This window comes from Colossoma macropomum, unplaced genomic scaffold (genome assembly GCF_904425465.1).
Source record: "Colossoma macropomum unplaced genomic scaffold, Colossoma_macropomum, whole genome shotgun sequence".
Taxonomy (NCBI): domain Eukaryota; kingdom Metazoa; phylum Chordata; class Actinopteri; order Characiformes; family Serrasalmidae; genus Colossoma; species Colossoma macropomum.
Genome location: NW_023494797.1, coordinates 15,033,029 through 15,058,291, shown reverse-complemented (window position 1 = coordinate 15,058,291; position 25,263 = coordinate 15,033,029). Strand labels below are relative to the sequence as shown.

At 39.5% G+C, this 25,263-nt stretch overlaps 1 protein-coding gene across 1 annotated transcript in view; it reads left to right on the top strand.

Moving 5' to 3' along the window:
• myo1ea (myosin IEa) overlaps window positions 1–25,263 on the top strand; it is a 102,285-nt gene that overhangs the window by 65,494 nt on the left and 11,528 nt on the right. Inside the window, 13 exon segments of the mRNA XM_036584401.1 lie at window positions 947–1,143; window positions 2,056–2,136; window positions 2,965–3,051; window positions 4,424–4,510; window positions 6,621–6,788; window positions 9,589–9,674; window positions 11,554–11,635; window positions 12,321–12,427; window positions 14,150–14,248; window positions 16,463–16,607; window positions 20,740–20,854; window positions 21,986–22,155; window positions 23,294–23,439. Coding sequence (XP_036440294.1) covers window positions 947–1,143; window positions 2,056–2,136; window positions 2,965–3,051; window positions 4,424–4,510; window positions 6,621–6,788; window positions 9,589–9,674; window positions 11,554–11,635; window positions 12,321–12,427; window positions 14,150–14,248; window positions 16,463–16,607; window positions 20,740–20,854; window positions 21,986–22,155; window positions 23,294–23,439 — 1,570 coding nt within the window.

Here is a 25,263-nt window from a genome sequence, read left to right as displayed (position 1 = left end):
CACCAGATTATCGGACCGGATAATCAAGTTTTAAGTACGAGACTAACCTGAACCCAACAAAATTCTGCCCGAAACTGACCTGAATAAAGCCTATTGTCACCCAAAGTGCCAAATACACACACATACATACACACACATTATCTAAGCCGCTTATCCTTCTGGGTCGCGGGAGGAGCTGGAGCCTATCCCAGTGATCACTGGGCAGGAGGCAGGTAATACCCCGGACAGGCCGCCAATCCATCAGCATCCATGAGCAGCCAGGTCCCGTCAAGGACTGACACATATTTCAACCCCTATCCCTGACAGTGATTCTGTGATGGCATTTAAAATTGATCAACAAATATGAGAAACAATGATGAAAATTCATGATAGTTTGAGCTTTATTAGACTATTATAATGTTAGAAAAGCAGTAAGAGAGTAGCTCTCTGCTCTTCTGGAAGGCAAAAGCAAAAGCCTGAGTGTTCGTCTGTGGTCTGGGACCTGGTGTGCTAAGGCTGCATCCTCATTTCCCATGAGGCCACTGGGCTAGGTGGAGTAAGTATCTATCAGGACTCAGTAAGAGCCTTCCTTTCTGAGGGAAGTGACTCAGTGAAGAAGCAGGGAGGCGAGCTGAGGAGGATACTTGATCTGGTCAGTTATGCCTCACTGTCCTTAGAGGACCTTTGTTGTGGTTAGACTAAGCCATTAAATGGGTCACTTGATCTTCGGCCATGTCCATAAAATAATTTTGTGTCCTTAAACTCAAAACAATCTATGTGTGGGTCCAAACATCAGTTCATCACCTCCACATCTACATAACTTACATATTAATTTCATAGTAGTTAGTAAAATATTCATAGTAGTTACTGAATATTAATTCTTAAGATTGTTGACTTTGTAATAAAGGCTAAGGTTTAAGAGATTAACACTGTTCCTCCTCCTCTTCTCCTTCTCTCTCCTCTGCAGTCCTGGCCTTTCCCGCCTTCCTGCTGGGCATTGACCAGGAGCGACTGAAGGAGAAACTGACCAGCCGTAAGATGGACGGCAAATGGGGAGGAAAGTCCGAGTCTATAGACGTGACCCTGAACGTGGAGCAGGCGTGTTTCACGCGGGACGCCCTCTCCAAAGCTCTGCACGCTCGCCTCTTTGATTACTTGGTGGAGGTTAGAGTTACCATAGCTTTATACGTCACATTATGTACAAAATCCATATGTGGATATGTTTTTAAAATCTCATAAAAACTACCTCAGATGTGTTATATGTAAATAAGCATGTTGGATGCAGGTGACCGTTGTTGTGAGCAGCAGTCTTATCTCTCTACACTGTACTGTGCAAAATCAGAGACGACCATTTCATTTATTTCGCTTCCAATTGAAACAGCAATTAAGTGTATTTTATTCATTTTTCAGCATCATGAAAAAGCAGAAAACATTATTATTAAATTATGTTTTTTTCTTAGTATTTAGTTTGTCCACACTTTGCCTTTATTACAGATTCCATTTTTTTTAGGAAACTCACTTTCAGTTTTTCAAAGAAATCTGCTGGAATATTTTTCCCAACCTCCAAAGTTCAGTCTTAGAAGTTGGTTGCATTTTCTGCCTGTCATGATCCAATTAATCCCAAATACAAATTCAGTTCATAAAACTTCACATCTCACAGTGGAAGGATGGACAGAAACACCTGTGGATGTTTTCAGATCTGAAGCAGCTTGATTTTCTCCTCTCTCTCAAAGACGAAAGCTTTAAGTGCTGTTTATCTGATGGGGGCAGTTTTTGTGGCCCACCAGGTCTTACACAGTTGTTAATCATCTCATTTTCTCTTTTTTTGTACTCCAGTTTTGGGAGCTCCTGGTTTTTCACATATTTTCATTTGACTTTCTGCTTCCTTATAGAGAGTTTTACACCTAATCTCCTCAGATTGAAAATCTGATACAAAGATACAAAATGAAACTTGTACTTAATGGCAGGAAGTTAAATAAATGAAGGGTAGACTTTTGCACAGTACTCTATCTATCTATTAGACTCCTTCTTTACTATTTCAGTAAGTTTATCAGAGTAATTCTTCTTTTTTGCCAGTCGATCAATAAAGCCATGGTGAAGGATCATCAGGAGCTGAATATCGGTGTGCTGGATATTTACGGATTTGAGATTTTCCAGGTATTTCCTAACATTCCTTATATGTTTTTCATTCCTGGATGCTGAATTCAGAGCAGTTTTAAAATGCTCTGTCTATCAAATTCAAGGTTTTAAATTGCTCCATAAAAGTTCATTTATTTATAATCACTGCTAATATAATGTGCTGAGCCAAGGAACATGCAGTCTAGTTCATGATAGAGGACTAATTTTTAATCGTCTGAATTGGTTCCTTATTGACTGAATCTTTTGTTTCAGACGGATAGTGAGTCTTAAGGAGTCTTGCTGATCCAATTATCTGCTTGTTTAGCACACAGGGTTATTTCATCTGTGCCTGGCTCGGATTACAAATCATAGGATGAAAGAGTGCTTTTAAACCTATTTGTTATATCTAATTCATTTTCGAACTGCCAGAGCTTTTGATGCTTAAGCATGTCCTTCGTTTGTTATGCCTTTGTTTGAGTTCATTCTGTATACGAGGTTTGTAATGTGCTTAGCTGCATGCAGGAAGAATCATTATTAGACTCAGTAACGCTGTGTGGTTCTGTTTTGGGTCCACAGTTATGGGTGTATGTATTGTACACAGTGCTGTTGCTAAAAACAAGGCCTCGTCTGGTCGTGCCGGGCCGCAGAATTCTCTTACAATCAGTGCAGAAAGTTACGCTGCAGTGTTCTCTTTCAGAGTTAGACACCTATTTGCTTTATAAACCAGAAATGGTAAACCTGTGTCATGTTTTACTCTGGTCCTGTAATAAAGTCTTTCAAGCGGAAGTAAGAAAGTCTTGGAGAAAATGTAGGTTTGCTATAGTTTTGTTGATGATGCTCCATGACTTTATTTTCATACATTTCTAGAAAAATGGATTCGAACAGTTCTGCATCAACTTTGTGAATGAGAAGCTGCAGCAGATCTTCATTGAGCTTACACTGAAAGCAGAACAGGTACAGTTTTTGTTTTGTGTCATTTATATTAGACTAAATGGTAATATTGACACTGTAAACTTGAGGACACTTTGCTTCTTTTGATTTTTCAGTGACTTTTCAGTGAAGAAAGAAAGGCATAAAATGGCACTGTGCCAAGTTTTCTTTTCCAAACTATTGTTACACATTGAAACACTTTTGGCCCAAAGGTGATTGAAATATCTCTGAGGTCGGCAACCCAAATGTTAAGAAGAGCTATTTTGTCCTTTCAACAAAAATCAAACCACCTTGGGAGTCACAACATTTTATGTCCGTTTTACCATCTTGGCTGTAAATATGTCTCAGTATGTGCTGATGTACTAGTATAGGCTAAAAAACTAATAAACACAGGCTAATAGACACAGACTTACTTTGCTTTAAGCTTTAGCTCAGCTATATCTGCTTTTCTCACATCTCCAGCAGGAAACTTTTCTGCAATTGTAGAACAGTTTCTTGTAAAATGTCTCTCAATGTTTTCTCAAATGTCTCGACTTTTTACGAGGCTTAAGTCGCTTCTCATTCACCAGCTTCTTCTTTGAATTTCCCGTTCCATCTTAAAGGCGTAAATTTTTTGGAAATTTGGGTTAAAAAGGGTTAAAATTTTGACACCTAATGGAAAATTGTCCAGTCTGAAATTTTTTCCCCCCACAGTGTCTGTATAAATACAGCCAAGTGAGGTCTCCCGTTGGTTAGGCCTTCAGGAGCTGGACTGAAGACCTTACACATTAGATAAGGAAGTGACATAATTGGGAAATGACAGTGACAATTTCTAATTACAATGGATGAGGTTAATTTTGTGAGAAAAATCATCACTCTAGGCCTTCTGGAAGTTTGAGAGACATCACTGACTTTGAATATGAGTGGTAAACTATTCAGCTTTCAGTAATTTCAAGCTTTAATTGTCGATGTTAAAGCTAGAAGGACCAAAGAATGTTCAGTGCTAACGTATTATTAGAACTCCCATAGATGCTAACGGCAAAATTAGCATTATAAACATTATAGTAAAGGTGGGTTTTTTTATTTATGTTGTTTGGTGTTTGACAATTATAGCCCAGATTGGCCAGCACTAATAGTCATAGTTGATTATCACGCCACAGATTGCAAGCTAACAAAGAAAACATGCCCATTTGAATTAAAACCATTTTGAAAAGCTAGATGATCTCATACTTTTGATTGACAGTGTGCTTATGCATTTTAGAGTTTCAGTAACCTGACTATGTTAACCTGGTTCAACAAGGATACCTCTTATACTTCCTTTCTTCTGTTGTGCTGTTTTGTCTCTTCATTATTGATGATATTTTACACTCTCTCCCTCTTTCTCTCCCTCTTCTACCTCTCTCTCTCCCTGTTTTAGGAGGAGTATGTGCAGGAGGGAATCCGATGGACTCCCATTGAGTACTTCAACAACAAGATAGTCTGCGACCTCATCGAGAGTAAAGTAGTAAGTGCCGAGAGTGAAACCGGCTTTTTAGCGTTTCCTTCCCACGGATAGGATATGAGCCGCGTCCTCCTAACTGCGTTTTACACGAGCAATAAAACTCAACAGTGTGCCAAATTGATACGTCTCCAGCCACACAGACCTCCCGTCTTTTCCCATGACTGGCAGTCCGATGGCCTCAAACAAGCTAACGCGCTTCCTAATTTGATTTGTCTGTCCCTACGTAGAGGTTTACCCTGGAACTCCACGACAAGGGAAGCCCTTAAGCAGCTGTAGCAGTGTGACAGCAGAGTCTGGCTTTAAGAGAAGTTCTTATCTCTCTGTGTGTGGCTTTTTGGGGAAGCTAGCCTGCTAAATGTTAACAGTAGCCTGTGAGAAATTTATAAGCTGGTTTTTATGAGAGCAGGATAAAGCTATTCATTTGCTCTAGGCTGCTTCTGTGGCTACAGATCGGCCTGGATCTTTTCAACTGAGGAACAGAGATAGTGGTTCAGTATGCTGTAGTACATCTGGGGGCCAGCTGTGTGACTGATATCAGGTGGTGGTATGTGTGATATGAGACATAAGAGATGATGTTGCTGCGTTTTTTTTTAAAACGACCAATTCATCTGTGAATCTTTCCTGAGCCAAGAGCAATTGAAAGCTCTTTGAAATAAGCCAGAAAAACCTGTTCTTATTTATCAGTAGGGGTTGGCATTATGACGATATGTTATTGTTATTGTGATGGATATGTTGCAGTCTGCTTTTTTATGTATATGATTTGTATAATCAGTACTTCTAGTGCACCGAGCAACTACATGTTTCATAAAAACAACATTGTTAGGCTGGCTTTACACAGTGAAACTTCAGTGCAACTAGTTGCATGTTGTGGGCTGCATGCAACTTAATTTACATACAATCAAAATCAAAGTTGCAAACAACACATTTAATTACTTCATTAGTGAATTAACAGCTTGTATGTCTTTAATACAACATATAGGTTTTATTACATAAAATCTTTCATCTATATGAAAACTATATATTTGAGTTTTTAATCTGTTCTATGTATGTTACATCTTTGAAAATGACTAAGTTGTACTTCTCACTCTTCCTTTCCTAGAAGCACTGCAAGTTAATCGAGGACTACATCTCAGCCCTGGTGTAATAATATTTATTCTTTGGATCCCAAGAGAGGAGAGAATAAATAATCTAACTACTTAGATTAGAATAACAGACTAACAAAGAAAAATAAATGGTGACACAAACAGCCGTTAAACAGCTGTTTACGTTAGCTGGCTAGTTAATCCAGCAGTTTTACAGAAATGTTAGCTTTGAGCAAACTTACTTTTGTTTGTTGTCACGGCTCAGATAACTGACAAAATGAAAAACTACCAACATAACAAACAGATCTCATTTTCAACCGTCCTTTGTTTTATTTTCTTGTCCATCGATTCTGTGAAATCAGTCGTTTAAAATGATGTTCAACATGATCACATGATACGTTATTGCTGTTTATTCAAACTCGGTGCATGAAGTTGAGAAGGTTGCAACTGTTGCATCTAAGTTTCAAGTCAGTTGCAGGACAGTTTACCTTGTGCAACTCATATGAAATTAGTTTCTTGTACATTTCAAGTGACTAAATTTGCAGTAAGTTTCATTATTCAAAGCCAGCCTTACAGAGAGGAACAACAACAACCAGCATATATTAGCTGCATTGCAACAAGTAGCTGATAGGATGTCAGCCCGTTATGACATCATCTTATTTTGTTGTTTATTTTTGCTAGCTGTGTTTAGCTGTGTTTTATTTGTTCCAACTTGTTCGCAAAAGTTAGAAAAACTAAATGTTTTCCTACATATTGTGCATCATAAAAGTTCTTTCTTTTAAGTATCATAATATTATATTTTTGTAACATAAGTTGCCCAGTTCGTCAGTTATCCACATACTCTATAATGTCACTCTCTGGAGTGTTGTTCATATCGTATATACAGTAACAAACTGGTAGAATAGTAAATAATGGACCGAAACTTATTTTTGTAGTTATTTATTTAATAACTGCAGTTTAAGTTGCTTTTTTGAATGGTGGATGAGGGGAAAAAAACACTTTAGCTGGACTTTTTGTGTAATTTTTCCCAGAACCCTCCTGGCATCATGAGCATCCTGGACGACGTGTGTGCTACGATGCATGCCAAGGGTGAAGGTGCAGACCAGACCATGCTGCAGAAGCTGAGAATGCAGATCAACAACCATGAGCACTTCAACAGCTGGAACCAAGGCTTTATAATTCACCACTATGCTGGAAAGGTCAGAGCGACACTGTCTGGTTCTCTCTCTCACTTTCTTCTATATCACTGCTGGCAGGTTTTTCCTCAGTATGTTCACTTCACACGCTCTCACGGATGCTGCCTCTGATTTCTGCCTATGATCTTAACCCCATCGTACATAATGTATCTTATTTGTCCTCTTTTAATAACTAAAATCTGCCCCAGAGTAGCTGGTCAGTGCATGTCCATGCTGGTCATAGTAAAATGGATCAGCATGTGGAGTTAGAGCCTTCTGTGAGCTACCATGTTTCCTATCAATGCATAAAAGAAGTTCCATGCTGCCTTTATTGTTGGATGCACTACAATAGTTTCTGAGTGAACACGCACACACATTCAGAAACTTCACTCTGGAAACACTTGTTATTGATTTGTTAAATCAGAGTAACAATAAAAGGCCATGAAATGTGAAATTTATTCATATTCATGTTATCACACTCACACACAGTTGTAGTTTTTGAAACTTTTGGCTTTGTTAGATCATGTCTGGTATGTATTTTGGTATATAAGTGTAAAAAAAGTAGAATTAAAGGCAGAAATCGTTCACCTGGAGCTGGGCGAGTTTTACAAAAGCAGGCTGTGCAGTGTAATTTGTTGGAATTTGATTGGCTGTTTTATTTGGAAGAAAATGTCTGTGTTATTTCTCCAAACTTCCTCAGACAGCCCACATTGTAAGCCATTGCCAGGATGTTCTAATGTCATTGTTACGCCACAGGACACATTCGGTGACAATAACAATACACCGTATGGCTGTGTCTCTTAGCAGGTTTGATTATTCCATTAGCATGAGGTGGATTGGAGCAGGACGACTATTAGTGAGGGAGCTCTGGGTTCAGCTAATGAAAGTAATTAACCCCTTAAAATCCCAGGCTTATTACATACTAAGGCTTGTTATGCAGTAACTACAGAGACTTCAATGCAAACTGACTGAGCTACTTATAGGTTAAAACTACACACACTGCAGATTCATACCGGATTAAAATCGCTCCACAATTATTACTGTCAGACTGTAAAACTACACACACTTCAGACTCATACAGGATTCAGATCTAGTGTGTACTCAGTTTCACCTCACGGGTCACACTCAGCTCCAATGAGGCTTTACAGTGTTGTGTTTTTCTGTTTGCTTTTTGATGTTTGTCTGTCATTCTTGCATCCCCTGTCTTTCTTCTTCAGCCTCATAATTTGTCCCTTGTACTGATTCTGGGGAGGAATGTGTGTCTCTGTGTGTGGGGACCCCCCACATATCTCCTATTTAATGAGGCATGTACTGAGTGAGGGAGGGAGGGAGGGAGGGGAGGGTCTGTTAGCGAGGGCCTGCGTGACACCCGCAGCCTGATTAGAATTATAATAACTGCATTCTTCTCCAGGGCGTAGATCAGGACCTGCACACAGAACTCTCCAACAAAGTCATTTCCCTTATTCTACTCATCCGAGAATCATGCTAATGGTTGTGTGATGTGTCAGTGTGACTGTACTTCCCCAGCGCTTAGAACAGATCCCTGTTCTTCAGATATTTCTGTAAAGAAGGAAATGCTTCAGGCTAGTGTCACACAACATTCCCCTGCTTTCTTTCCTTCAGTGTCAGTGTAGTGTCAGCGTTGTGGTCGTTTTTCATATTTTTACATAATTTTCCAGCTGCTTTACATGTTTCACAATAAACTGACCAATAGAAGTGGTCCAAAATGACTTAGAATAAAATCTTGTTGCAATAACTTACATTGAAGTTTAAAAACAGTTTTTCCTGCTTCTGTAAAGTTCCTTTATTCTGAGATATGAGGTTTTGTTCTGATAGTGACTATATGTATGTGTGCATGTATGTGTTGTTTTTGTGCACGTTGTGCATTTTGTGGGATAAAATGGTGCTAACCTACAGGATCAACAAAGTTATTTTTACGTACAGACACTTACATATTGCTGTTGTCGGAAGAAAACCTCATATGTCCAAAATGAGAACTATACAGGAAAAGGAAAAAACCTACTTTACTTTTAATGTAAGTCTGTGGAACCAGACTTTTTTCGAAGTCGTTTTGGGCCGTTTCTTTTGGTCCATTCTTCATTAAATTTACACACAATGTAAAGGGCGACAGGCATTTTCAAATTATCTCAAAATTTGAAAAAAGACAAAAATGGAGATATGAGATTTTCTTCCGACAGCAGCGATATACAAGGAGATTCACTCGAAAGAGGCCCCGAATATTCTGTTGTAACTCCCGTTAGGATGAAGCAATCTGAACCAAAAAAATACACTACATACCTTGACGTATGTGTAATCGATTGCATTACATGCGTTGCTGTAACTGATCTCCATTTTCTGCCAGACATGTGAAGGGGTACAGGGATATGCACTCTGAAATTAACGGAGGTTAAACGTCATGACGGCTGTCCGCAGCCTACCTCATCACTCCGACACATCCTAGAGAGAGTTATTACAGAATTTTCAGGGCCTCTTTCAAGTGAATCTCCCTGTATTTCTTCAGTTTACTTTATTGTTTCTGATTCTTCAAACAGAATTTAACATAAGACAAAGACAAACTTGTCGAACACATAATGCCCATTAATTGCCCTTCAGTCAACAAGTTAATCAAATTTGGTTATAATAGTTAATTGGGATCAATAAATACACATATATGCATATACGTAATGTGTATGTATATGCATGCATATGGGACTTGTTACATTGTTATGTATGGGTAACCACTTTTGTATACCACATATGGACAAATATATGACCTCACAGACTGACGTGTGTGTGTGTGTGTGTGTGTCTGTACTCTTTCCAGGTGTCCTATGATGCTGAGGGATTCTGTGAGAGGAACAGAGATGTCTTGTTCACGGATCTGATCGAGCTGATGCAGAGCAGTGAGATGTGAGTGAAGGCCAATCAGCCTCTTTACTCTTCAGCCATCAGTCCAGCATAGAAAAGCCATTTCTCTTGCCCAGACTTTCCTATTGTAATGTGTAATGTATGTAAATAATGCTGATAATTTGGCCAGCTGGAGACGTTGTCTGGCAACAACAGCAGTGTTTCAGGGCTGGTTCTCCCCATATAGCCTGCTACTGAGTGAGGGTTTGTAGCAGAAATGGGCTTTTTAACCATCTGTGCTTCTTTAAAATCTTGAATTTTAAAATAAATAGTAGTAGAATATCACAAAAAGAAAATAGTTTATACTGTAATATATTAAAAATGAAAACATGGATTATTCTTTTATTGTGAGCAGATTGCGTAACAGGTAATTCATACCTACTGATTCAGTTGACAGAGTGATTTATCTTTGTGTTTTAGGCTTGTGTGATTTAACACGCTACCAGCTGACCTACAGAACAGTAACTCACATAAATGTACACTGTACAAATCTTTCAACCTTCTGTGAGAAATATTTCCATATGCAGCTCAGCTGTATAAGAGCTGCTTGTGTCCCCACATCCTGCACAGTTCTACGTTGTAGATTCAGTCAAAGACGTGATGGAAAATGATAAAAACATAAAAAATGATGTACATTTTTTTTTATTCTTAATTCTTATTTTACTCTCTTATCTTTCCCTCTTTCCTTTGTCCCATGTCTTTTTGTCTCATGCTTTCTTTTTCTCTCTCTTTTCCCTCTCTCTATCTCTCTCTTTTTTTTTCTTTCTTTCTTTTACTCTCTTTCTCTCTCTCTCCTTCTTCTGAGCCATCTGTATAAACAGCCCTCATCACCTCCCTGTAGGTTTATTGTATTCAGTGCTTTGTGGATCTTGCTGGGGGTCCGTCTTCAGACCCCATTCAGACACGTGCTGCTGGGCATAAACACACACTCATGCAGAAACACACGCAGACGCTCACAGTCTTAGAGGCGTGTGTCAGAGCAGAGCGCTGAACAGAAGAATAGAAGAGAGAGTTCGTTATATAGACAGCTGTGTGATGTCGCAGAGCCTCTAGTCCATCTGCACAGACCCGCCCTACAGCCTTAACCTCTGACCTTTAACCTTTATTAAAGAGCAGTGAAGAACTTCTGTTTGAGCTTTCAATAACTGGCTTTACATCTCAGTATTACTAATGACTTAATACACAAAATTAATTTCTTATGTGAAAGCGCTCTTCATATATATATATATGCCTGTTCATTCAGGTGACTTTTTTGCATGCAAATGGTTCAAAAGATGGATTTCACCAGAAACACTACCCACAGCAAAAATGCACAATAGCACACCATATTTGTCCCCATGGGTCAAGACTGGTATTTGTGAAATCCGTTCCAACTGCATTCTTAGGCTGAAAGAGGTCCACACACACCCTGGAATGCTCACAAGTGTGTGTTACATTCAGAGCGGCACTGAGACGTCATGGTTAGATCGTTTATGAATTCCAAAATACAGTAATGTGATACGCGTGAATGCAATAATACAATATCAGCTGCTCTGAATTCCAGCGCAGTAAAGCGCCCATTGAGGAGGAATGGAGGGGAACGGTCAGAAAACAGTCAGTTAACACCAAACCACAGCTATTCAAACTGCAGGCCTGACCCTCAAACTCCAACACAGTGTGCACTGCAGCACGGCCCACTTTCACTGACCCGATAAAACTCTGCAGCATCCAGTCTCTGTTCTTCATCTGCACTCCTTTCTTTTTTCTCTCTCTTCTCTCTCTCTCTCTCTCTCTCTCTCTCTCCCTGTAAATCTGCCTCTGTGTCTCTTGCTTTTCCTTCTGTCTTCTTCCACTTCTCAGTAATGATTAATCTCTCTTTCTCTCTCTCTCTGTTCCTCTGCAGAGCTTTTATCCGGGCACTGTTCCCAGAAAACCTCAACGCTGAGAAGAAAGGTCGACCCACTACTGCGGGCAGTAAAATCAAGGTGCGCTGAACTGTAAGGTGTGAAAAGTGTGTATGTGTGTTTTGTTATACTTCAGTCCAGCCTGTGGTGACCTCATCTCATCTCCACGTCCACTCATCTCTACTTCCCCTCATCCCCTCATCTCCACATCTCCACATCCCCTCATTCCCTCATCTCCACTTCCCCTCATCCCCTCATCCCCTCATCTCCACATTCCCTCATCTCCACATTCCCTCATCACCTCATCCCCTCATCCCCTCATCTCCACATCCTCTCATCTCCGCATCACCTCATCCCCTCATCTCCACATCCCTTCATTTCCACATCTCCTCAGTCCCTCATCTCCACATCCCCTCATCTCCACTTCCTCTCATCCCCTCATCTCCACATCCCCTCATTCCCTCATCTCCACTTCCCCTCATCCCCTCATCCCCTCATCTCCACATTCCCTCATCTCCACATCCTCTCATCTCCACATTCCCTCATCACCTCATCCCCTCATCCCCTCATCTCCACATCCTCTCATCTCCGCATCACCTCATCCCCTCATCTCCACATCCCCTCATCTCCACATCCCCTCATCTCCACGTCCCCTCATCCCCTCATCTCCACATCCCCTCATCTCCACATCGCCTTATCCCCTCATCTTCACATCCCCTCTTCTCCACTTCCCTCATCTCTCTCTTTCTGTCTCTCTGTCTCTTAGAAACAAGCTAATGATCTGGTGAGCACGCTGATGAAGTGCACTCCTCACTACATCCGCTGTATCAAACCCAATGAGACCAAGAAGCCCAAAGACTGGGAGGAGAGCAGGTGAACACACTCACTCACTCACACACAGTTGAGGGGAAAGTGGAGCAAAAAAGATTTTCTCAGTAACTGGAACATCTCTTGCCAGCTTGTAGACAAAAATTAGCCTGGATAGCTAACCTTAGCTAACTAGCTAAACGAAGGAATAAATATTTACCTGCCTTGAAATTTGGCCAAAACTTGTCTTTCTGTGTTTTTTCTACATTAGTAGTGATTAAAGTCCATAACACAACAGTCACACATGGCAGGTCAGTTTGAACTCCCCACTGGCGGTGATGATGTAACAAGCAGAATGGCTTGAAGAATTTGAGCCTCACTTCATCACCTTGATGTTTTTGTGTCGTTGCTCTTCACACAGAGGCCAAGTATTTTCATTTTAGCCTCATGGTTAACTCAGCCCTAGGTTAAAACCTAAGACATGAAGTAATGTTATATTAGGCCATGTTTTGCATTCTGAGCACGTAAACTAAAACATCTACTATGCAGAATCCCTCCCAGCTCTGTCATTTAGAGAGTTGTCCAGAAAACCTCCTGCTGGCCGTTTGGCTGCTTTTAGACTTTCACAGCCTTTATTTTGCCTTTTTTGTTTGTCCCTTCCTGCTCGTTCTTCTCTCCGGTGCTTTTGGTACGGGCTGTACCGCCGGGGGGCTCCTGCTGTATTGTTCTGCTTCTTCCTGTTGTGAGCACACGTTCACTTCGGGCGGTGTAATTAGCACTTGGCCTTCTGCATGTGCAGGACGTGACTGAGAATGGCTGAGCTGTGGTGGAGGAACTATTTAATGCCTTTCACAGCCAGAAAAGTGGTCTGTGTTTTAATTACACTTCATTGAAATAGCCCATTGTCCTGTCTGCAGAACATTTAGTGTACTTGGGCCTGACCAGTGTGAAAATTTTGTGACTGATATCGATTTTAGGAGACTCAAAATTACATTAATGGATAATATTGACTGATGTAATTTATATTTTATACATTTTGTACTTCAGTAATTTTTGTTAAGGCAAGCCAAGTTTTTTATATTGTACCTTTCATACACTGCGGTCATTCAAAGTGCTTTACAGATGAGAAAATGAGATGTTTTAAAAAAGTAAAGAATAGAAATTAAAAACATGATTAAAAGAATATACTTAAAAGAAAATCATTACGTTAACATAATCGGTGCTTCCTAAACCCTAATAATCATCAGAAATCATAGTCTGAAATTATATGTTGCATATTGTATATTTATTACCTCTTATTGTTCTAATTTTTTGTTAATTCTCTTTATAAAGTTTTATTTTTTTGTGTGAATCTCCGAAATGGTAACTTTACAGAAAAAGGGAAAAACCTACTTTACTTCTAATGTAAGTCAATGGAACCAGACTTTTTTCCAAGTCATTTTGGGTCATTTAATTTGGTCCATTCATCATGAAAGTTACACAAAATGTAAAGGGCAACAGGAATTTTCAAATTATCAAAAACTGAAAAATGTCAAAAATGGAGATACGAGGTTTTCTTCCGACAATAGCGATATACTTTGGAAGAACATCTGACAGGGCCCGTTTGAATTTTTCAGTATGAATTTTTATACTATTATTCATAATCTAATTTGTTAATTTAATTTTATTTTATTAATGCCATATAGCAGCTATTTTACAATAACTTGTAATGAGTCGGCCAATCATACTTTAAAACTGGACGCATCTATTTTATATGTGATTTTAACCCCCTCTTCTGTTTCATCACAGAGTGAAACACCAAGTGGAGTATCTTGGTCTAAAGGAGAACATCAGAGTAAGGCGTGCTGGCTACGCTTACAGGAGAGTCTTCCGCAAGTTCCTGAACAGGTAAAACAAACTCCTACTCCTACTGACCGGCCTGAAACAGTTCAAACAGTGCAGTACAGAAGGTCACTGTGCAGCACACAGCTGTGTAAAATGAGTCACTATGTAAAAGTGTCACTGATCAGACGGCAGAATCGTGTCTAACGTAGGAGTATCTTGGTCTGAATGGGAATATCAGAGTAAAATTTTCTGGCTACGCTTACAGGAGAATGATTAGCTATGGATAGTTGACAGAAAAGAGAAGAGAGAAACCAGACTGTTTGTTTTGTGTGGGTGTATTATGAACACTTCTTCTTCTGTGCTTCCAGTATGATAATGGCTTTCATTTCTCTCTTATCATAAGCTGATCTTGGGCTGGCTTTACACTGTGGAACTTTTTGTTTTTTTTATTTTTCCCCAATTTTCTCCCCAATTTAGTCGTTTTTTTTTGGTCGGCCCCCATTAGTTAGGACTCCCCCAGTCACACAAGAGCATCGCGTTGAGTGATGGGTGAAGATGAGGGGCTATCCTACCCTCCCAGAGAGCGAGGCCAACTGTGCTCTCTTGGACTCCCGGCTACGGATGGCTGTATCATCACCAGGGATCGAACTCGCGGTCTCCTGATGATAGGGCCAATAAACCATCTTCTGTTTCATCTTCTTCTCTCCACTGATCTGGCGAAATCAATGGTTTGAACATATGATGTTTGATGTCATCACATAATGCGTTATTGCCATTTTGATTTGGCTGTTTCCTGAAACCTGTTTTATAAAGTTGAGACACACATGCAACTGTTGCAGAGTGTTTCAAGTGAGTTGCAGGATGCTTCATGTGCAGCTTAGGCTCAGTTTAGTTTTATGGCGGTTTCAAGCAACCGAAGTTAAATGAAAGTTTCACCGTGTAAAGCCACCTTAATGTAGGATACATCTAGAAGGCTCTTGCTCTTTCGTTCTCATTCTTTCAAATCGAATCAAATCTAATGCACTGCCATTCCTGAATGTAGAATCACCTGTCTTGCTGATAATTGCTGCAGTTTTATTCAGTGAGAACCTTTTGGGAACATTAAAAGACTTATTCAATTATAAATGATATCTAACCAGCACTTGCATGGCTGTCATCGCGCTGAGTCATGGGGGGAGAAAGAGGGCCATCCATTACGGTTTCTTGGTCTCCCAGCCATGGATGGTTGTGGCATCACTGGGGATCGAACTCACCAGCTCCCTGATGATGGTGCACCTAGTAGGGTACACTATTTTTATTGATGGTTTAATAATAATGGTGTGCAGTTATAGAACATTATAGAAGGAAAAAGAGCAGGAAGCTAGACTAGCTGTAGAAAAGAAGCAGTGCGCTCTGACGGCAGCTATTCGGCTGTCCTGAATCCTGCTGTGCTTTTTTCTGTCCGGGGGTTTTGTTAGCATTACTGAGCACTAAAGGAGTGGCTGCTTTCTTCTGCTGCTCTGTTATTGTCTGCTGGCATCTCCTGGACCTCCTGAGAGACGCACACACTTTCTCTCCGCCCTGCTGATGTTTGCTTTCCCCCAGACGTACACACACACACACACACACACAGACAGCACTGTCTTTTTATTGGTTTCTCTGCTCTGAGTGCAGAGCTATAGGCACTGGAGGCATTTAGGTACACGGCTATGAAAGACTGGTTTGTGTTCAGGCTGGTAGCTTCGTCACTGAACGAGACTTGTTTGCCTGTTAACTTTAGCATGAAGTTCTCAGTCAACTGGGCTTTGCAGTTAAGTTGCTAGAAAAAAAATTTATATTTTGTACATAAAGTACATTCTGTGTGTAACACAGTCATCATCAAGATGTAAACAGAGTTATTCAGGGTGTTTTGATGTGTAATGACGCTTTGTAGAGAAACCTACCGACTCAGATTTCAGGCAGTGTATTCATCACCATTTCATGCTGTACATTTTGTGATATTGCCTTTAGAGGCATTACAGCTTTGATGTATTGGTTCCCTTTAAAGGGGATTTCCATCGATTTTCCAAAAATATGTTCATAATTAAATGGTTAAGATGTAAACAGAATCATTTGATGCGTTCTAGAGAAACTTACAGAGTCAGAATTGTCACTCGTGATAGGAACCAGAGATCCAAATACCTCTAAAATGAACATGAAATGTTGTGAGTATGCTCAGTAGGGCTCTGATGGGTGATTGGCATGGCAGTTCAAGTCTAAAGTATTCGGTTAGATCTAATCCCTCCTCACTGTTCTCAGGTACGCCATCCTGACAAAGGAGTCGTGGCCGACGTGGCGCGGGGACGAGAAGCAGGGCGTCCTGCACCTGCTGCGCTCCGTCAACATGGACCAGGACCAGTTCCAGCTGGGCCGAACCAAAATCTTCATTAAAGCACCTGAGTCGGTATGAGCGCTACTTCAATCCACAAACACAAACATATTCCAAAGCTGTTAAGCGCCCCCTCTCATACGTCATGAATTAAATGCCTTTTCCTACGTTTTCTTTAATCATTTCTCACTCATAGGTAGTTGAAAATATGACAGTCCTGTCAAAAATGCAATTTCTAAGCTAACAGTCAAGATCACATTTGCACTCATGTTAATGATGTTGTAATATGATTTGAATTAGATGAAGTTATTGTTGCTTATTGGAAAGAAGAAAAATTCTCATTTTCTGAAATTCTCATGATAAAGCCTGCATGATCATTTTAAACATTTAATATAAACGTCTTTATAAATATTTCAGAATGTAAATAACGATGAAATTTATCACATAATTACAGAATTATGCTTCAGTAGTATAACTAAATTACTGTAATAATGCTGCTTATAATAATGGGCTTTGTGAGTTGTTATCTAAAGCTGCTGTGCTCTATGTGTGTATTATTAGTACATAGACATATTAATATGAGCCTTCCTGTTGGTTTTGCGGAGCCAGTGAGTTTCAGTTTCAGTAGCTGGCTGTGTTCTGTGTGGTCAGGCTCTTTCTCTGAGCATTAGCAGACAGAGAGCAGAGGCAGGCCTAAGTGAACAGCAGTGTTAGTGTTGAGTCAACATCGATTTGGGGGTCCACACAGTCGCCTGACTGTGCAGAAGCAGCTCTGCATAGAACAGAGCCTGGGCCTTTTTCCCCACTGCATCTTTTTCATGCTGTGTATGAAAGCTCTGCTTGTGATGTTTCCGTGTTGACATCTAGACACACACACACACACACACACACACACACACACAAATACACACACACACACTCTGAATCAGACCTTGTTAATCCGACTCAATGCACATAATTGTGTAAAGGTGTGAGTGTATGTTGTATATTATGTGCCTGTCGTAACAAAACTTGTATCTCTAAAATGATGATTTTGCAGAAACATGTCAGGTACTTACATATATATAGTCCATATTCTGTAGTTATTTATAGGTACTTAAACTTACATAATGCATGGAACATGTTATTGTTTATATACTTACGTATATATAATCCATATGGCACTATGGGACATATTATAGTATTATAGTTATCCACAAGGGACATACAGAACTGTAATCCATAAGAGACATATTACAGTGTTTATATATATATATATATATATGCATATATATATATATGTATATACACATATATATATGTGTGTATATACGTGTGTGTGTGTGTGTGTGTGTATACATATATATATATATATATATATATATATATATATATATATACACATATATATATATATATGTAATTCATTTTTTGTTTTTTTTGGAGGGGGGAACAGAGGTAGTATCATCTTCTGTGGAGAAATACAAATTCCATGATGCATCAGTATCATTCTTTTTAAAAACTTGTTATATCCAAAATTGTTACAAAGGTATATACAGTGTTTATATATATATATATATATATATATATATATATATATATACGTCTGGTCTGTTCATGAGTTACAACCGAGGCTTTGATAACATATGGTAACTGCATTTGTGCTGCAAGTGAGTGTTTGTGCATGTAAATGTCAACACTGAGGTCACTGGAAACGTCACAGTGAGCTCACAGAAAGGTGTGTGTGTGTGTGTGTGTGTGTGTGTGTTAGATGTTCTTGCACGACACAGGTACCAACAGGGCGGCTTTTAAGTATTATCCACTCAGTCTCTAAAAACAAAACTCCTGCTCTGATAAGGTGCTGACACACACTAATTACTTCATGACTACAGGTATTTTTTTGTCGAGCAGAGTAATTTTACCCACAGCAGCTGTGTGTGTGTGTGCGTGTGTGTGTGTGTGTGTGTGTGTGTGTGTGTGTGTGTGTGTGTGTGTGTGCCAGAATGAACTCTCTGATCCTTCAGACTGCTGATGGATGGCTCTTTTATGCTGTGTTTGTGTCTGAGCTGATTTGACACTCAGACTATGATAGCAAAGGATGGGAGGCTTCTGAAATTGAGAGAGAGAGATTGTGTTTTCTGCTCTCTCACTTTTTACATCTGCTGTGAGGAATCTCTCCAACACTCGTGGCTCATGCTTGGTGTGTGCATGCATGTGTTTGTTTTTATATTGTTTCAGGACAAAATGTCCTGAGAAAAACAGCAGCAACTTACAGGACGAGAAGTGCTCCTGACTTTGTAAAATGCACTAAACAAAAGTAATATAAAAGTACTTACATACATATATATCAAATATTATAACATATAAGCGGTTCCATATACAGTGCTGTGCAAAAATCAGAGACCACCCTTCATTTATTTGATTTCCAGTACGTTATTCATTTTTCAGGAGATATTTCTGAAGATATTACACAATTCTGAGAAGATTAGATATAAGATAATGCACTTGCATAAGGAAAATAAGTGAAAAAACAAAACTGACATTGAGAAATGACTGTGCAAGACCTGTTAAACCACCAAAACTGTCCCCATCAGATAAACAGCACTTAAAGCTTTCATCTTTGAGAGAGAGGAGAAAATCAAGCGGCTTCAGATTTGAAAACATCCACAGATGTTTCTGTCCATCCTTCCACTGTGAGAAGACGACGTCAGCGCTGTGGGTCTGAAAGGACGTGTAGCTGGCAAGAAGCCCAAGAAGCTGCTGGTGTCCTCAGAACAATGGACTGACCACCCCAGAGTCCAGACCTCAACATCACTGAATCTGTTTGGGATTATTTAGATGGTGAGAAGCAGAAAATGCAAAACTTCTAAGACTGAACTTTGGAGGTGTAGAAGAAATGAAAGTGAGTCTCCTGAAAAGAATGGAAGCTGTAATAAAGGCAAAGAGTGAACACAATATATACTGAAAAAACTTGTTTTAACTGGAAAATAAATGAAGGTTGCTCTGAATTTTGCACAGCACTGTATATAACATATGACTATTGTTGTTATTATTATTATTATTATTACTACACCAAGGTGCTTACATATATATCTTGGCTATAGGACATGTGTATATACCCATGTCCTGGCAAGTTATAAAAACAAACCTGCGTGTGTGTGAGGGAGAGTGGCCGGTCCAGGCTGAGGTGATAATGAGAGAATAGTGTGTTTAGTCTGGAGCTGTGTAGTGCTATTGCAGTGTCCTCTGAGAGCTCACGCTGGACAGAACAGAGTGAGGAGCTCTAATCTAGTCTGACCCTACAGAGAGGGACAGAGTGAGGCTGTCCGAGATAATGAATGAATGAGACATAGAGAGAGAGAGAGAGAGAAGCGTTTTGGGAGCGAAAGGCAGCCAGAGCTGTTTAAATGTGATGTCTTTCCTCAGCTCACAATGTGCATCTGTGGCTCCTGTAGGGAGTGACCTTTCAGGATATTTGGCAAGGATTTCGTTATCTTAGTTCTTGAGCTGGTGTGTGTGTGTGTGTGTGTGTGTGTGTGTGTGTGTGTGTTTTTTTTTGGTACTTACTGTACTTTTATTACATTAAAAGTAAATGAATAACATTTTCATACTAAACTACTGGTCAGATATTGAAGCATCAGGCTTTAAATGACTGAATGTTTGAAATTTTAAATGAATAATTAATTTGATTTAAATCCATAATAAGCTATACAGTGTACATTTAAATCTTATAATCTAGACCTCGAAAAAAAAGTTTTATATTTTTATATATTGTAATATAATTGTCTGTTTTTCTTCTTCATGATTTTATCACCAATTTCCAAATACAAAGCATTCTGGAAATGCTTTTTCAAAGTTTTATAGCTTTCTCAGTCATTTCATCTTCTGCAACTCTGCCCATCATACTAAATGCACTATTAGAATTATTTTATACATTAAAATTGCCTCTTTGTTATTGAAAACACTGATTTCATGCATTACTATGGTATGTAGGCTTCATCGTTGTCAGCCAAGAGCCTTGGTAGTGTCATTTCTTGTATATTCATCATTGTTTTGATGAATATACTAACATGTATTCATTGTGACTAACATGGGGGCAACAGAGAGCTTGAGGTTGCAGTCGAGCTTGGCACGCCTGTATTTCCACTGACGTGGCAGGCCCGGGTGTGGCGGTAGCTGCAGGTATGTGCTGGCTAATGGGTACAGTTTCTTTTTATCTGCTCCACAGCTTTTCCTTCTGGAGGAGACGAGGGACCGAAAGTTCGACGGCTACGCCCGGGCCATCCAGAGAGCTTGGCGCCAGTACCTGGCCCGAAAGAAATACGTACAGATGAGAGAGGAGGGTGAGAGCCCGTGCCTGACCTGTCAGAGCCTGGCCAAGCACACATACTGTCACACCCATGCACACTTATTCAGTCATCTTATGCACACATAGAGAATTAAAAAAAGGAAGTGAAAACCATTGTTACGTTAAGAGTCGCTATCTAAACCGCTTGGGTGAGAAGTGAAGTTTCGGTGGCTTTCCACTGTACACATGCGATAGCGGCTATGACCTCATTTCCCCATTCATTGGTTTAGCTGGAACCACAAGAGTCAGCAGAGGTTTTGCTTTTGCACCAGAATATGATAAAAAAACTTCCAACTTATTGTCAGATTGGCAAAATTTACCATTACATGCTGAATCATTATAGTGGAAGTAATTATTCATTTCCCTTTTGCTGGTCAACCAGCGCTTATCACCCCCAAAAATAAATGTGTTTTACCATAGTGACCAATGCCTAAATAATGCAATAATTGAAATAAGGTGATATATTTGATCATTTCCACATAAAATATGACATCAGCACAATGTTACCAACTTATATAGTATACGTTGGAGTGAGAGAAATAGCAAACAATGTATGATCACAAGAATTCACAGTATCTTCTCAATACACAGTATGAAACACTTTATTTATTTATTTATTTATTTATTTATTTAGAAGTTTAATAAGTTGGATATGAAAAAGGAACCAGCAGTGGGTTTAAAAATATTATAAAAAACTATGAAAACAATGATTTGTTTTAGTCCATTTAGACCACCTAGACTAATCATGGTTTATAAGTACTACTTCTTCAGTACTGACAATATCCAGAAAACCATATTGGCATTAAATAGATACACAACAATGAATATCGCCTCATTTCCAACCCCAAGTATAGACTGAAATATTGTAACTTATACAACAAAATGGTATTTTTAGATGTTTTATTCTATAGTTCAAATTTTTTGGGAGCAACAAGAAGCTGGTAAATGATGAATAATGTCCAGTACTTTCAGCAGTAATCATGTTGTAATACATTACATTCATGTAGAAATAACTATTGGAATGTAAGTCAGGTCACTGTGTTCCCTTTTTTTAAGTGCAGTGCACATCAATAGGCTGACTGATGTAAAATGCTAGTGTTAAATGGTTTGTGTGTTTTTCCTCCAGCCTCTGACCTGCTGCTAAACAAGAAGGAGAGAAGGAGGCACAGCCTGAACAGGAACTTTGTTGGAGACTACCTGGGCATGGATGACCGGCCTGAGCTCAGGCAGTTCCTCGGGAAGAGAGAGAAGATCGACTTCGCGGACAAAGTCACCAAATACGACAGACGCTTCAAGGTGCTTCAGCTATAATACATTGACTGAACACACAGAGCAGATATCAGTACTATGTATGACAGTCCTCGACCAGTGGAGACCAAAAACATAGTACCACCAGTTTAGTGTCCTGCTCCAGCGTGCCTGGTTGAACTCAATAAACCAGTCGTTAAAGTAATAGTTTATCAAAAAATCAGATTTACAAGATAAAACGTATAAATTTTGTGCTCATTAATCTTTCAGGACCAACACAAAAACACGAATATGTCTGCCGTTTAATCAGCTCTTCTCCGTTAATCACATGATTTCTCAATATTGTTGCGGCATTCATTTGATAAGCAAAGAACACAATCTAACAAAGCCTGAACAGGTGAAAAATTCACAGGTTTTTATTTACATTCTCTCACAGATAAACACAGAATAACAAACATAAGTCACATTTAATTGTCCCAGTGGTTAAACAAAACAATAATAATCAGTCTGAACTGTGTTTTGAGTAAGCTCACACTCTTGCTCTCAAAAAAAAACATCGTGCGTTCAAGAAGAAAGGAAGACTCATGCACCTTTTACACTGTGATAGAAAACAGTGTAGCTCAGAGAAACACGTTTACACTGTGGTCATTGTGTACTTGCCCCTGCTGTAACTCGTTTGACAGCAGATTTATGACGTTCAAGAGCATCAGCAAATTCTCAGAATGGATCATCTGTTCATTAGAGTTAAAGTCGCTTGGACACAATATGGATATGTACCGATTCCGATCTAGGACCACGTATGAAAGTGACTCAAGTTTGATTTGAAAAGATCAGACTTTTGCACTTAGTGCCTCATAATGTGAACGTAGCCTTGACTCGCTCATGTGATTTCCAACACTGTATGACATGCTGTTCTTTATAAATGTAGACAGTGTAGCCTTAGTAGTTGTGGTAGAAGCCCGAATTTTGTCCATGTTTTTTGCTTTTGTATATATATTAATTTAATTAAAGTGATTTAACAGTCACTTTAATGGGTTGCTGAAGCTGGGACTGAATTCAGACCCCTGATTCTTTGATCATGAAGTGATATTTATGAAGATTTCATAGACATTATGAACATTTCTAGCATTTGTTCTCGTTTTTTCCTCTATCTTGATGTTTTTTGTCTTTTTCTTTGCTGTGAAAGGGCATTAAGAGAGACCTCATCCTGACCCCTAAGGGTGTCTATCTGATCGGGAGGGAGAAGGTGAAGCAGGGTCCAGAAAAAGGCCAGATAAAGGAGGTGCTCAAGCGCAAAATCGAGGTGGACAAGATCATGGCTATTTCTCTTAGGTAAGGCATAAAAGTCACTGTATCTGTGTGTGCGTTTGTGCCAACCAGGTCAACCGGTTAATAATTAAACAACAGTGAGTCAATACAGTGAGAATGGAACAACAAACCTTCATCGGTAGTCAGGAGTACAGCACATACGCAGATAAAAAGCCACAGATACTTCTCATATACAGAAAGATCATATCTGACATTATCCCACAATACACATTCGTTACTGAATCAACACCGAAACTCAGACCTTCAGTACTGTCCTGCGGTTTGGTTCTGCAGTTTAGAACTTCTTTAAGTTAAACTAGGGCTTGAACAATATATCAAACATTTTGTGCTTTTTCAATACTACAACATTGTAAATGATTTAATACTCAACTTTTAACTTACTTCTTGAAAACTTTGTTAATACAAATAATATAAATACAAATAAACAGTCCATTGTGATTTGATGTGATTTGATTTGATTGTCTGTTAGCTTGACCAACACACACATCCATTTTATCAGCTCCACTTACTGTATAGGTGCACTTTATAATTGTACTATTACAGACTGTAGTCCATCTGTTTCTCTGCATACTTTGTTAGCCCCCTTTTACCCTGTTCTTCAGTGGTCAGGACCCCTATGGACCCTCACAGAGCAGGTACTGTTTGGGTGGTGGATCATTCTCAGCACTACAGTAACACTGACGTGGTGGTGTGTTAGTGTGTGTTGTGCTGGTCTGAGTGGATCAGACACAGCAAAGCAGTGTTTTTAAACACTGTGTCCACTCACTGTCCACTCTATTAGACACTCCTACCTTGTCAGTCCACCTCGTAGATGTAAAGTCATCCTCTAGTCCTTCATCAGTGGTCACAGGACGCTGCCCACAGGACGCTGTTGGCTGGATATTTTTGGTTGGTGGACTATTCTCAGTCCAGCAGTGACACTGAGGTGTTTAAAAACTCCAGCAGCACTGCTGTGTCTGATCCACTCACACCAGCACAACACACACTAACACACCACCACCACATCAGTGTTACTGCAGTGCTGAGAATGATCCACCACCCAAATAGTACCTGCTCTGTGAGGGTCCATGGGGGTCCTGGTCCACTGAAGAACAGGGTAAAAGGGGGCTAACAAAGTATGCAGAGAAACAGATGGACTACAGTCTGTAATTGTAGAACTACAAAGTGCACCTATATAGTAAGTGGAGCGTAGAAACAAGGAGGTGGTCATAATGTTATGCCTGATCGGTGTGTATATATAGTTATATGTTTGTATGTATATGTTGTGAACACAGTGCGATGAGTGCTAGGCTATATTGTGTTCTCTTATTCCATTGTTCCCACAATCGTTTCTGTGGAACACGCCAAGTAAGCCAGTGTTTCCGTTATTCAGTTAACTGTTTAACATTTGAAGAGTTTATATTAATGAAGATAGAAAATAAATCATAGATATCAGTTAAGCTGTAGCAATTTACTTATTTTTCTTTGTTCAGTGTAATAAACATCGACTGTTCAGGCAATAATACATGTTTTAAAGTGTTTTAAAAGCACTTGGTATTGATATTAATGTCACTGCACTACTTATAGCACAGAGTACGGGTATCCCTCCCTTTCTCCCGTAATACTGCCCAGCTTCTCCATCTGCACAAATCCAGACACAGCCACTTCAAAGGCCTCAGGGCTGGACTCTAAAGCCCTCGGAGCCCCCTGTGTTGCTCTAAAATGTCACACATGGGGAATTGAAGACATCTGTGAGAGATTCAGTTCTTCCCTCCTTAAGCTGCAGTCAGGCTTTGGGAGTAAAAAACGTTTACATGTTTTTTTTTAATGTAAAGTGCATGAAGTTTA